The sequence below is a fragment of the Leopardus geoffroyi genome, chromosome X, assembly GCF_018350155.1.
Source record: "Leopardus geoffroyi isolate Oge1 chromosome X, O.geoffroyi_Oge1_pat1.0, whole genome shotgun sequence".
Taxonomy (NCBI): domain Eukaryota; kingdom Metazoa; phylum Chordata; class Mammalia; order Carnivora; family Felidae; genus Leopardus; species Leopardus geoffroyi.
Window position 1 is genome coordinate 107,719,333 of NC_059343.1, and position 14,963 is coordinate 107,734,295.

General features: G+C 40.0%; 1 protein-coding gene across 5 annotated transcripts in view; it reads left to right on the forward strand.

Annotated features, from left to right (window-relative positions):
* Positions 1–14,963, forward strand: part of OCRL (OCRL inositol polyphosphate-5-phosphatase) — a 57,874-nt gene that overhangs the window by 617 nt on the left and 42,294 nt on the right. For 2 of the 5 annotated variants that reach the window (XM_045470616.1, XM_045470619.1), the window contains exons 1-4: positions 6,264–6,508; positions 6,770–6,849; positions 11,482–11,561; positions 14,340–14,378. In XM_045470616.1, the coding sequence (XP_045326572.1) occupies positions 6,470–6,508; positions 6,770–6,849; positions 11,482–11,561; positions 14,340–14,378 (238 nt within the window). In that variant the 5' untranslated portion in view covers positions 6,264–6,469. Of the gene's footprint in view, positions 1–6,263; positions 6,509–6,769; positions 6,850–11,481; positions 11,562–14,339; positions 14,379–14,963 lie in introns of those variants that run through there. The other 3 variants (XM_045470618.1, XM_045470621.1, XM_045470620.1) reach the window with 3 other exon arrangements.

Genomic DNA, 14,963 nt, shown 5'->3' on the forward strand with positions numbered 1-14,963 from the left:
TCTGCACCATCTTTCCCTGGGATATACAGTCACCCTCTTATCCATCCCTACTGCCATTCATTAAGGCAGCTAACTCCCCATCAGGCCTCTAATGACACAGTCCCTACTGCTACCAAACGCTGCTTCCTCTCATCATGACCACAAGATCCCATCTTCTAAGTTCCCTTTTCCTACTTGCCTTCCTCTTCTCAGTTCTGAGGATTTTATCCACTAGGGTAGAGTAATGGGGTGAGTAACATAACATATCTTCCCCAGCAAGTATTCTTCCTAAATCTGTCTTACACCCTGGACTGAGGCATAAAACAATAACCTAAAAACCAAGAGAATGTTCTGTCCTTCTTTCATGATACCTGTGTTGGAGGTGAGACCAGTCTTATGTGTCACTGCCTGCCTCGAGAAGGGTCACAGGGTTGAGGATAGAAGGGAGCTTAAGTAATGCTCATAGATCATCCCACTAGATCTATCACAGTGTAGATTTTTTTCATAGTAGGCTCCATGCCCAACATGGGGCTTGAACTCATGACCCTGAGATTAAGAGTTGCATGCTCTACCAATTGAGCCAGCAGGCGCCCCCACAGTGGATTAAATATCACAAATAGACAAAAAAAAAGTTGAATTTAGTCATAACCCTATTTTCTCTTTTCAGGTTTTTGAAGTATGTACTAGAGAAATCTTTACGTGCCATGTAAGAATTTTGATCAGATAAATGCAACTTATGGGTCCGATGATTATCACCTCGAGAATTTGTAGAATTTTTATCATTTTTACAGTCTGTGTTTCAACATCAGCATCTCTCTAATTCTTTGTGGGTATATATTAACCAGCTTGTGACCATTAAAAAAAATTAACACTCTGTAAAGGTTAAGACCGAGATGACAAGTTAGCAGTATTCAGCTGAATTATCAATGGAGTACCTGAATCATGAGCACACCAGTCTGATTGCCACTAACCACTGCACATGTTCAGTTCTTAAGAGAAACGCTGGGTAGAGCATAAGGTTTATAAAGAGTGGTCTTGGGAAGTAACTGGGAAGCTATGTTCAGCACAAAATCCTTGGGGCCTTAAATGCCAGGCTAACTCTATATTCTTTCAGTTCAGCATCTCCAGAAGGAAAGTAGGCCTGGGCAATGCCAGACCTGGCTATGGGATTCTTGAAACAGAAAGGAGAGCCTGACCTAGCAGAAAGAAATAGGGGTGGAGGCAGAAGGAAATGAAGAAATTAGCTAGGGTGGGAATAAAGCAGCAAGTACCAAATTCTAAAAGAAATGAAAAGTACAAATGGAAATCTGTAAATAAAAATGAGCTCTTCTTTATGCCACTTTGTATGGAAAGCCAGATCTATGTTGGATTTGTGTATATGAAAAGTGAAGCTTTTCAACTAGCAGTGATTTAAAAATCAGTGAATCATTTATACCTCTGTTCAGCCTGCCTTTCAGCCTCTGGCTGCTGACTCACCTATGTGAAATCCTCCCCAGCCTCATCTATGTTAGGCAGGCCTGTTTCTGCCTTTGCAGGCCCTAAGCTCTCTCACTCGTGAAGGCTTCAGCCAGCATCATATTAAACATATTAAAATGCATCCACATCTTGCATTAAATATTTATATTTTTGTTATAAATTTTTGAAAGGGCTTTTGTAATTCTGCTTTGGAATTATTTGTCTGTGCATAACTAATTTAATTTATAATGGCTGTGATTTCTCCATAATTATTATGCATATTGGAAATTCTTGAGAAGTGAGAAGATCCAACCCAGAAATTGTTTTTAAAGACAGTGGATTTTTTAATAAATAGAAAACTGGGGTGCCTGGGTGGCTCAGTTAGTTAAATGTCTGACTCTCAATTTTGGCTCAGGTCAGGATCTCATGGCTCCGGAGATAGAGTCCCTGAAGCCCTGCTTCAGATTCTCTTTCTCCCTCTCTTCACCCCTCCCCCACTGACACTCATGCTTGCGTGCTTGCCTCTCTTTCTCTCTCTCAAGATACATAAGTAAACTTTAAAAAAATAAAAAATAAAATGTAATAATGAACTTGATATGTTATATTTTGTAGCCATTTAATTAAATAATTATTTATAAGTTTTCTCATTTTCTTTTAGTATTTTATATTCTTTTCTTAAGATCTCACTTTTTAAATTTTCTCTCTAAAAAGCCTGTAAGTTCTAAGCTCTTAGTTACAGTAGTCTAATGTATAAAAGATAGGCACTGATCACCAATTTAATTGTGTGTGTGTGTATGTTGTACATATATGGTGTGCATGTGTGTTGTCTGTGTATATTTGTGGTGGTGGTGAAGGTGGTGAGACTCATGTTTTCTTGAAGCTAGAGTTTCATTTAATTTTTTTAATGCTTATTTTTGAGAGACAGAGAGAGTGTGAGCAGTGGAGGGGCAGAGGGAGAGGGAGACACAGAATCTGAAGCAGGCTCCAGGCTCTGAGCTGTCAGCACGGAGCCTGACACAGGGCTCGAACCCATGAGCTGTGAGATCATGACCTGAGCCGAAGTTGGATGCTTAACCAACTGAGCCCCACTGGAGTTTCACTTATTTAAATTTTGTTCCACAGCCATTTAACTCTTTGCATTGGATGTCTCTTGCATCTAAATACAAGTATAGGCTGTAAGACCTTTATTTAGTTAGGCACAATGCCATCTGATGATGATAGGTGAGAATGATCAGAGATATACACTAAGGAATTTGCTATAGAACTGACAAAACTTGAGTTATTGGATATGATAGATGAAGGGGAAACACGGTTCACCAATAAATCTGAAGTTTCAAACTTGGGTGACCAAACAATGATATCATTAACAACTGTAGCTAAGTCAGAAGGTGGTTGTGGCTAAAATAATGATTTTAGCCAACTTACAAAAATTACTTAACATATACAGAAGCATCTAAGTAAGCATAGTCCCTGAAGTGATCCTAAAAAAATACAATAATTTGCTACAGGATCAGACCCAGGGGAATGATTGCATTCGTCAAGCTTGCCTTCATTCTCTCTGCTGGTCTTAGGCTGAGGGGATACATACCTTTACTTAACTTTGACTCCAGAATAAGCTATTTCAATGCATCCCAACTACCACTTTAAACTCCCTCACCCCATGACCTACTGCTTTGCCTGCTATACTAATTCCCAAGCTTAATGCACCTTCTTGGTATATTTTTACTACTCCCGCTTTTCAAAATCTGCCAAGCATTGCTACAGAAAGTTACAGACCCGTGCTGATTTGGACCACCATAGAAATTCATGTCATCTTCCTCCAATTGGGCTTTCTCTGTTGACCCTAAACACTTTATTAATTTTTCTGGATTCACTGTCACTCTCCAACTGTGGCTGTTCCCTCCTTCTCCACCTTATTCAAGTTCTCAAACCCTCTCTCTCAACTTCAGTTTCATCAAATTAAATGCGATAATACAGGTAGGGAAGTTACCATAATGCCTGGCACATAGAGGGTTCTAAATAAACACTTACTGTTAATACTGTTAATATTGAACGAACAGCATAATGTGTTTGGTTAAAAAGTTCCAACTCTGGGGTGCCTGCATGGCTCAGTCAGTTGAGCAGGTGACTCTTGGTCTCAGCTCAGGTCTTGATCTTGAGGTCGTGAGTTCAAGCCCCCTATTGGGCTCTGCACTGGGCATGAGGCCTACTTTAAAAAAAAAGTTCCAACTTCAGAGTCAGACTAACATTAACTTTGAATCTTGATTCTGACATTTACTAGTTAATGGGAAAGCTGCTAAACTTCTCTGAGTCTCATTTTTCTCACCTTTAAAATGGAAACAATAATATTACCACTTTACAGGGATTTAGTGAGGATTAAATGAAAGTATGTATGTAAATCCATGTGGAGATTGTCACATGAGCATTCAACATTAGCCACCAGGATTATTTTTGGTATTACTATTACAACATCCACTTACTATTTTTTTTTTTTTTTTTTGGAGAAAGTCATTGTCTCCCCTGTGAGAGACCACAGTTTTTAGTGACCTCACCTCAATATATTTCCATTTTTTCCCAACCTCTTATTTGTTTTATTTTAGAAAGGGAGAGCACGTGTGAGTGCAAGTGGGGCAGAGGGGAAAAGGGAGAGAGAGAGAGAGAGAGAGAGAGAGAGAATGAGCAGGGGAGAGGGGCAGAGGGAGAGAGAGAGAATTCTAAGCAGTCTCCATGACCCTGGGATCATGACATGAGCTGAAATCAAGAGCCGGATGCTCAACCAACTGAGCCATCCTGGCGCCCTGGTGTGATGTGAATTTTCAAATTTTGCCAAACCAATGGTTGTGAAATGCTATCTCATTGCTTCAATTTTCAATTTCTCTGAATAGTAATGAAGTGAAACTTCCTTTCTTGTCTTTATTGGCCATTTGGGTTTCTTTGACTATGAATTGCTTATTCATATATTTTGTCAATTTTTCTACCAGGTTTCTTTCTTTTTCTCACTGATTTATAGCAGTTCTTATACATTCTGAACACTAATTCATTCATTACTTTAATCAATATTTTTCTAGTGTATACTTTGTTCCAAGAATGGTTGTAGGTGCTGGGAATGCAGTTATGAACAAAACAGACAAAATCTCTGCCCTCATGGAACTTATATTCTAGTGGAGGAAGGTAAACAATAAACAAGATCAATAAGTAAAATATAGGATAATGGATAGTGATGGATCCTATGGGGGGAAAAAATGAATGTGGAAGATGAATGAAGCTGCATGTTTCAGTAGAAATGGATAAGGAGATTGTTGAATTGCAATGTTAAATGAAGATGTCTAGGAAGGCTTCACTGAGAATGTGTCATTTGAACAAAGACCCAAAGGAGGTGAGAGGCCAGGCAGAGTAAACAGCAAGTGCAAAGGCCCTGAAGCAATAGTGTGCCTAGAAAGTTCTAGGAATAACACGGAGCAGTGTGACTAAGCAGAGTGAGTTGCAGAGTGTGGTGGGAGAGAAATAGGTAAGATGATGACAAGTAGAAGTGTAGAACTTCATAGGTTATCCTTTGTCAGTTATATGCATCAAAAATATCTTCTCCCAGTATGTGGCTTGTCTTTTAACATGTTTATGTTGTCTTGAAGCACATGCATTTTGAACTTTAATGTAGTTAAATGTATCTATTGATTCCTTTATTGTTTGCACTATCTGGTGTCTTAAAGAGCCATTCTCATTCCCTATTCCCAGCTCATAAAGATATTCTCCTATTTTCTTTGGAAAGCTGTAAAATTTTGCTTTTTCACATTTGGATCTTGAATCAACATGGGATTGAAATTTTCCTCAATGGTATGAGGTAGGGATCTAGTTTTATTATTTTCTATAGTGATGATCAGGAGTCCCAGCATCATTTAGTGAATAATCCATTCTTCTCCCATTGATTTGAAATGCCACATATGTTGCATATCAACTTTCCATATATGTGTGGGTCTCTTTGGGGCTCTGTATTCTGTTCTATGGGTCTGACCAGCTCCACTCCACACTGTTTTAATTACTATAGATTTAAGATCAGTCTTGCTATTTAGTCCAGTGTAGATTCTTGAACAAGTAAAAAATACAATTGAAACATTACTCTGAGAAGAATGTTGTTATGATTATCAACAGAGTAAAATGATCAAAGGAGATATCACAAGAGCTAACAAAGTGAATGGTGGTACAGATGGGGAGAAAACAAGGAATCTGAAAGTAACTCCAAAGAAAATATTAATAACCTTTGTTGACGGATTAGATACAGAGAAATTAGGAGAGAGGAAGAAAGCATATGGCTTCGAAGTTTCAAGCCTGAGTGGCAGTGTGAAATGACGAGTTAGTTTTGTCATCCAGTATTGTGTTAACGATGGGGTGTATTAGGCAAGGGGTCTGAGCTAAGGGAAGTGTATTTGGTCGTTGTTTGCTTAGAGATGACCTGGAGGGGGTGCAAAGGAAGAGCAAAGGTCTGAGCTTTGAGGATTTGTCCGACGATTTCGGTGGTGGAAGGAAGAAGAGGAAGGGGAGAACATCTGAGAGGTAGAATTAACCAACACGGCGCGTTCTAACTGTAATAAGGATTTTTTTTACTGGATGATGTGGGTCCTATTGGCCCAACACATTTGAGTTTTCCCACAGGTATGGCTGTGTTTTGTTTCTGTGGCAATCTTCAAAATCCACAGAATAATTCTGGTGTCACAGGCAGCATTTAAAACGCACTCCTCCTTGGACCTGGTAGAGACGCCCGCGTCCGTCGGTCTCTCGCTGCAGTTCCGCAGGTTGGCCGCAGGGGGCGAAATCTGCGGCGGCCTGGAAAACTGACGGGGGCGCAAGGCGCCGCTCTCTCTTGGGTCAGGCTCTCGGTTCTCGGCTCGGCTCCCGGCTCCCGGCTCCCGGCTCCCGACTCCCGGCTCCCGGCGCCCGGTGCCCGGTGCCCTGCGCGGAGTTGTTCCTCAAACAGCGCGCAACCAAGGGCGGTGGGATCCGCCCGCAGTCCGCAGCCCCACTGAGCCCGGAGGCCGCCGGGATGGAGCCGCCGCTCCCGGTCGGAGCCCAGCCCCTTGCCGTATCCACCAGAGGGAAGGGGGAGGGGAGGCCGCGCAGGACGGGAGGGGCGGGGGTCGGAGGGACTGCGGAACGCGGCAGAGGGGTGGGTGGTCGGTCGGACTCAGAGGCAGAGCCGAGCCGAGGAGGGGGGCCGGCGCGGGAGGCGATGCCTTGGGCACCCAGGAGGGCGGGCAGAGGGGCGGGAGCCTCCCTCCACCCCGCACCGCGCCACCCCTCCCCGGCCGCGCTTCTGGAGGAGACCCTTGACTGTCGCCCACATACTGTTGAGGGTATGGAGATGAAGGGTGCTCTCCGGGAGCCCTGCTTCCTGACGCTAGCCCAAAGGAACGGGCAATATGAGTAAGTAACCACCTGATTCCCACGGAGGAGGGGAGCCTGCCATTACCTCCTAACCCCAAACCGCGACAAGCCGCCCACTCTCCGTCCACTGAGGCAGCGTGGACAACAGGTTCAGGCCCAGGTGTGAAGTGTGAGTGCTGTAGCCATGGGGCTTTGTCCCCAACTCTCAAGCCGCTAGGTCGCTCCTGGCAGTGTGGCTCAGTGGAAGGACTCAACAGGCGGGCGTTGAAGCAGGAAGCCTGGGTTTTTAGTTCCTGCCTCTGCAACTGGCATGTGTTGTGTAATCTTGGGCAAGTCAACAATGATTTCTGGGCCTTGGTGTCCTCATCGGTCAAATGAAAACATTAACTGCCTTACCTTATAGACTTTGAAGTTGCAACCGGTGGAATAATAAATAAATGCAAAAGCGGTTTGCAAAAAGTAAAAGTGTTGTAGAAGAGCTGCATTGTTAACCTTACAGAAGTGCCTTTTCTTAACCCATTCAACTGGTTCCTCCTGTCGCCCTACTCCCTTATTTCACTTGCTTGCAGGCATATTCATTAATTCAGTAATGGTTTAGTGTAAGCCAGTAACTGCCTCACTTATTGACTTGACTATTAGAAAAAGTAACGAAACGTGTAGAAATATAAACAGCATTTGGCAGTGTATCAGTGTGTGTTACTTTCCATTCTGCCTTGCATATATAGGAGGTCAGTAAATACTGTTGACTGGTTGAATAAAAGATTATTTTGATAAGCTATCACTATAGCTGCTGATCTCACTCCCTTTCCACTAATGCCTCATCTTAAAAGTATCCATGGTGACCATTACATACATAGCATAGGCCCTATCGCTCTGTGCCCAATTCACCTCCCTTGGGTCTTCTGTTGGTTTCTTGACATCGGAGTTTAAAAATCGGTGATTTTTAAATCCTGCTTTCTCCCAACATTGGATTCGGCCAATTTTTCTCGGTCCCTGCTTTTAGATCTTACAGACTCAGTCTGGGTCTATGCTGTCGAATTTACACAGAAGAAATTCCCACTGACCTAACCTGCCCTTTTCTTGAGACTCTTGCTGCCACTCTAACTGGACAACAGCAGGGCCTATGAAGTGGTTCTTCCTTAGGTCCTGGTTGGTCAGTTCTGTTGATGTGGTAAATTGATGTTATTTTCCCCTGATTTCATCAAACACTGAAAGACCAGTTGAATAGTAAATTCAACAGAAAAGTGAATTGAAAAGTGGAATACCACTGCCACTTCCACAGGCTAGAATGGGGTGGAGAGATGTGACCCTTGAATAAATCAGTAAATTTTTTACAGCTTGGTTTCCTCTTCTGTAAAAACAATGTTTTGAGGATTAAATAAAATAGCTACATTGTTGAGATGACCACAGCCTCAGATATGGTTCCTTGGTTTGATAGGGTTGGAGCTCTAGTTAGCTAATAGGGGAGTGAGCAGCTGGTCTTGAGATGAATGCCTCATTCTATCTTGTCTCATGTGGTAGGAGAACTGGTAAACTCGGAGTGATAGCTCTATTTGTGTCCTCTCCACAAAGAAATGAAAGTTTTATGTTCCATATTTGTTTGAGTTAAGGGGGTATAGCAACAACTGAGACTTAATTGGCTTGGTGTGTGCCAGGTCCTCTTCTGAGCACTTTCCATGAATTAGTTCATTTAACCCTCATGTCAGGGTTACTGTGAAATTGTGATATTATCACCATCACCCCCATTTTCTAGATACAGAAATTGAGGCACAGAGAGATTAAGTCACTTGTTCATAGTTAGGAAGTAGCATACCTGAGATTTGAACACATGTAACATTTCAGAATGACACCGTTTGAGATGTTTCTTTTGAAATCATTTATTGGAGATACCGACTATTGTCATACCATCTATAACCCTCACATTCTTGTCTCATGGGTACCTTCTCTGACTTGGGCTCTTCTCACAACTTTTTTCCTTTGGTCTTTTTATTCTAGAACTTGAAGTCTGTTTTAGTATTTAGTACTGTAGTTCCTGCTGTCAACCTGCTGTCAATAGGAGAAATTTAGTTGAGAGAGTAAAATTACAATTGAAAATAAGGGTTTTTTTCAAGGAGACTGGATTATGATGCAACCTGTTTCATCTTTAACCTTCCTTGAACAAATCAAAGTATTTCCTAGAATAATGCTGGGTCTGCATTCAAAATTTGTTACTCTTTTCTGTTTGACAACACTCAAGTTCTAATTTCCATTGTTTTGTCATACACCTATTATTTTTCATCTTTCTGTTCTGAAAGTAATGATTACATTTAGGAAGAATTTTTAAAAAAAATTTTTAAGTAGGCTCCATGCCCAATATGGAGCTTGAACTCATGACCCTGAGACCAAGAGTCGTATGCTCTACTGACTGAGCCAGCCATGAACTCCAGAAGAATTTTTATACTTCTTAACCCTATTCTTGCTACAATTTATTTAGTGACTAACACATGGTAGATATTGTGGAATTGACTTAAATTCCAAGTTGATCTTTGTTTTGTGATGGATTTTTTGGGGGGAGGTTGCATTTTTAAATTGAGATATAATTGACATATATTAGTTTCAAGTGCACAACACGATTCAATATTTGTGTATATTGTGAAATGACCACAGTAAGGCTCCTTAACATCCATCACCATACATAGTTATAGATTTTTTTCTTATGATGAGAACTTTTGAGATCTACTCTCTTAGCACCTTTCAAATATACAGTACAGTATTATTGATTGTAGTCACCATGCTATACATTACATCCCCACGACTTATTTATTTTATAACTGGAAGTTTGAGCCTTTTGACCCCCTCCATCCATTTCACCTACCCCCCACCTCTAACCACCACCTATCCTCTGTATCTATGATTTTGGTTTTTTGGTTTTGTTTTGTTTTTAGATTCTACATATAAGTGAGATCATATGATATTTGTCTTTTTCTACCTTATTTCACTTAGAATAATGCCCTCAAGGTCCATCTATGTTGTCCCTTTTGTGAGGGCTTTTAACAGTACAACCTAGTTCAAGCTTTAACTGCTAATATCAAACACTGTCTTTTTAGTCATTTCTTGGAGATTGTATTGGTTTGTGTTCATTTTCCCCAAAGTAAGCTCTTCCTCCTTCACTCTTGCTTTTTATCTAGTTTCTGATCTCCATCTGGGTTTATAGGACTCTGCTCGACTCATGAATTTTTCACATTGAAAGGAGCCTGCCCCATGTTCCTCTAGTCACCTTAAAATATGAACCCCTACAGATTAGGCATGCAGAATCAGAGCAGAAAGACAGCATTAATAGTTTTATTTCCCTTAGTTCTATCTGAGCAATTCCTTTCCCCATGTGATCTCCTTTAAAGTTAATACATTTGAAAAAAATTCAAAAAGCTAAAACAAGCCCCTGAGAAGACATCAAACTAGAAATAAAGCCCTTCAAAACAATGACATTTTTTAATGTCAGGTTGAACAAATTATATTTAGAAATTTATCTCTGTTTATAGCTTAGTGAAACTTAGTGAAATTGATTCAACCAATATTTATTGAGCATCTCTTAGGCAGGAGACAACTGAATATGATAGGGTCTTTGTTTTCAAGGAGCTCAAATCAATGAAGGAAATAAATATAACTGCAATGAAGGGTGTAAATGCTCTAGTAGAGGGGCAAACAAAGGGGACCAAACAAAGGGGACTGCTTCTGCTTGGGGGAATTAGGAAAAGCTGCAAAGAGGAGGTGATATTTGAGCTGGGTCTTGGAAAGAATAGAAGAGTGTTCCTGGCAAAAAGAACCACCTGAAGACTGCTTGATTTGGGGAAGCTAGGAGATGTTCAGAATGGTCGTTTTACCAGTAGGTCATACCTTGATCCTGGGCCACTAAGGATAAGCAGTAAATGAAAATTAATATTTCAGGAGTACCTAGGAATTTAGAAGTCCTTCATTTCGTACTGGGAGGCCAAATCAGTTATGTTTACCTAGAAATACCAGCATGAAGTTGGAAACCATAGTAAAACACAAGGAATATAAGGCACTGGTTGTGATATCTGCTGCCTTGGTCACAGGTTATGTTAACTGATCCAGCTGGCTGAGCACCTCTTCTTACTTCTCCATGAACCTGTATAGTCGTTTGAAGAGATAGAGCCATTCTTTGGTAAAAGCCAGAGGAATATAATCTGAAAGCTAATTTATGAAATTTCTAATTCACTTATTCAGCAAACTTGAGTGACTGCTATGTGCCAAGCACTGTGATAGTTGCTAGAAACACTATGGTGAAAATGCAATCATAAGTCTGCCCTCATGGCATTCACACCTAGCTATTCTTTGCTCTAGTATACATACTCTGAAGGTGTATGCACTATAATCCTTGCTTTTGAGATTGTAAGCTGTTTTTAGGACATAGACTATTATATATTCTTTATGGCATAGTACAGTGTGGGTATTCAGATATTGATCGTCACTAACATTCTCTTAGATCTCGAGTGATATCTCACTGTCATGATGCTCAGATCCAGGAAATATATGAGATATAGTAAGTAATATGAGATATAGTAAGTCTAATAAATATGGACCAGATTTGTGTAACAACACAGCAGTATATTTTGTTGTTAAATGTTTGGGTTTTTCAGTAGCCATTCGTTGATGCCTTCTTCTGTTTCCTAGGTTAATAATCCAGTTGCGCGAGAAGGAACAGCATGTTCAAGATATCATTCCTATAAATAGCCACTTTAGATGCGTTCAAGGTACTAGCTTTAATTGCCTAGCTAGTTTTACGGTGTTTTTCCTTAGTCGTTCTTGCATTGTCTAATACCATACATATTTAAATATGTCACTGCACATAAAATGAAATGTATTAGTCTTTGCATAAAGTTATAACATTACTAAGCTACCATTGAGAACATGGTAAATACTTTGTCTATGAGTGCTGAAGGGCTATACTGAAATATGTATATAGACTCACCTGCTTCCCTGGCTGGGTGTTAGAGATGTATGTAGTCTCTTACCTATGTAGGTAGTCTTTTATGCTTATGGACTTCTATGTGGATTTAAATGACATTCTTGGTTTAACAAACACACTGCTCATTGTAAAGTATCAAGGTCACTGGATTCACATACATTCAGTACTTTCTCCCCACACTGTTTGAAGTTAAAACATTTGGCAACATGCCTTACCAGATTTTAATACCTTACACTCAATTGTGCTGATTCTCAGACCTTGATGTTGGTGAATCATACTCCAGAAAGGACATATTTGGCTTCGTGCCCTCAAATTTGGGGACAGAGAACAGAAAATCTGTTGTTTCATCTGCTACAATGAGACTCAAAATTTGGGAGCTTTGTGTGGGAAGTGTTGCTTCTGTCGTCTCACATTGCTGTAGAAGGAAAATTGATTACTAGAGAACAAATGCATTATGTTTCCAGTAGGTTCATTGGCTTTGTCAGAAAGAAACATTCTGTATCAGCTGTAGCTTCTTGAAAAACTTGAATCTTACCTTGCATGGATTCTTTTTTAAACTACATTGAACTTTTTTTTATCACAGAAGTAATATGTATACTGTAGAAAGTTTGGAAAGAACAGAAAAGTATACAGAAAATAAGTACATTCCCATCCTTCAGGAACAAACACATAACATTTTCCCTTTTTTTTTTCCCACATGTAACTTTCAGGGTGGGCAGAACTCACACTATATGTAGTTTTTTGTCTGTTCTGCATGCCATCATATTATGAGTGCTTTTCCATGCTATAAATTGGTAGTGTACTATTCCATTTTATGAATAGCCTATAATGTAAGTATTCCTGTGTTTGACATTTGAGTTATTTTTTGCTAGTTTAAATAGTAATGTGATGAATATCTCTGTACATAAATCTTCTTGCACATCTCATATTAGGATTTATTCCTGTAAGTAGAAATACTAAGTGGGTATGACTTTTTAAGACAACATTGTATTGAGAATTAAAAACAACAGTCTCCACATTGTGTAGAAGAGTGAAATAGCCGTTTAGCCTGACCTGTGTGAGAGTTACATGTTGAACAAGGCACTTGCCTGCCATAGTAAGTTGCTGTGGTCACTTTACTTTTCATGGTGTAGTACCCTTTATTACATACCTAGCCCTTTAAGGAGGAGAAAAACTAAAGAACACAACTTTAGGGTTTCGCATCCTATTAACCCTCTACCTTTTTGTACTACTTCTACAGTCTCTTTAACTCTCTTTCTCTTAGTATTGTTTTTAATAAGAAATATAAGGTAGATTGTTAGGTTGGAATCTAAGAAAATATGTGTGTGCACACATAGTTGTTCCCCATAACAAATCTAGAATGGCTACCTCCTTGAGTTTTCACATCCTTTGTTTCCCAGCCTGTGCATCCTTTTTGATAAGTCTATAAATACTTGGGTTTTAAGGAATTAAAGTTACTGAAGAACAGTGGGGAACTTAAAGTACTATGTCCTGATTCACTATTGTCTGTTGATTCATCATGCTAGTAAGGATATTGAGGCTATTTTTTTAATATTAGACTACTTAGTCCCTTACCATAGCTTCTGTAGTAACTGAATAATGCAGCCAAATATACAATCTGGGCTTCTGAAGGAGCTAGAAAAGGCTGAGGCTACTCCATCTGGCCAAGGTAGATCCAGACTAATCCTAGGGAGTCAGTACCCAGAGTTCAACTAGCCAGGAGGGTCTTACAGGTGCTGTTGGCCAAATCCAGGGAAGTCCGAGAGGAAGAGATGGGTTGGATCTAGACACTGGAGCTAAGGAAAGAAGTTCAGGACAGCCGGGGGAGGAGAGAAAACCGAGCTCTGAACTACAGAGACTGTGCTTTGCCCTGTTTTATACTTCCTTGTTGGGTGTGGTAGACCCGACCCAGGTATTAAATTGTAGCCTGAAGGTCAAGAACTGAAGGTATTCTCTGATCCTAAAAATGGCAAAGGCTGAAGAAAGGAGATTGCTGGAAGTTTTCAGAGACTAGGTCCAAGTTAAGAAAATAATTCACTTCTGGGCCTTTGGGGTCACTTTCTTGACTTTTTATAAGAATTGTCTAGGGACACCTGCCTGGCATAGTTGGTAGAGCATGTGACTCTTGATCTCAGTGTTTTAAATCGAAGCCCCATGTTGGGTGTAGAGATTACTTAAAAATAAAATCTTAAAAAAAAGAATAAATGACACAGATTATATTAACGTCAGTATGTTTTGGTTGAGGGGAATTAAACTCCCCTTCACTTGAATTAACATGTTCTTATATTGCCTACTGTTGTCGTTGCTTGATTTGCTTTGAGTTGTTCCATTCAGTTATTTGTTTAGTTTTCTTTTAGTTGAATTGTCATAATCTTTAGAACCTAGTGCTACCAAAATCCATTTTTAAAAATGCTAAACAAAAAAACAAAGGATTTGTAAAATGTATTGTAAGACCTAGGAGTGGTGATTGAGAGAAGCAGTTATTTACTTAGGCATGTACTTCTTTTAGTTGTAATGAATGGTTTTCCCTTCCCTAATCTTGTTCTTTCTTCTTTTCCCTCAGAAGCAGAAGAAACTCTTTTGATTGATATAGCTTCAAACAGTGAGTATCTTTCTGAGTGGAGTTGATTTTTGTTCAACAAATATTTAATTGAATACCCACTATATTTAAGACACCATTTTTGGCACATTTTTATTTTACTGTCTTATTCTGTATTCTTCATTTTCTATTTTTTTTAATGTTTATTTATTTATTTGGGGGGGGCGCACATGAGCCTGAGTGGGGGAGGGGCAGAGAGAGAAAGAGAGAGAGAATATCCCAAGCAGGCTCTGCTGTGTCAGCACAGAGCCCACCGAGGGGCTCGATCTCACAAAGTGTGACATCTTGACCTGAGCCGAAATCAAGAGTTGGAAGCTTAACTGACTGAGCCACCCAGGCGCCTCTATTCTTCATTTTCTTAAGGCAGCCATGTGAATTAGCATTGTCCTCCCAAAAACATTTAGGCTAAGCATAAGAAAAAGCAGGTGGCTGGCAAGAATCTTTAAAAAGTTGAAAATATGATCTGCTTGTCTAATGCTGAACTTCTTTGAGCCATCAGTATTTTTGCCATCAGTTAAATCATTACTGTGGAATTAAAAATTCCAGAAAGAGCCAGAAAATGTTTAAAGCACATAAGGTTTATGAGTG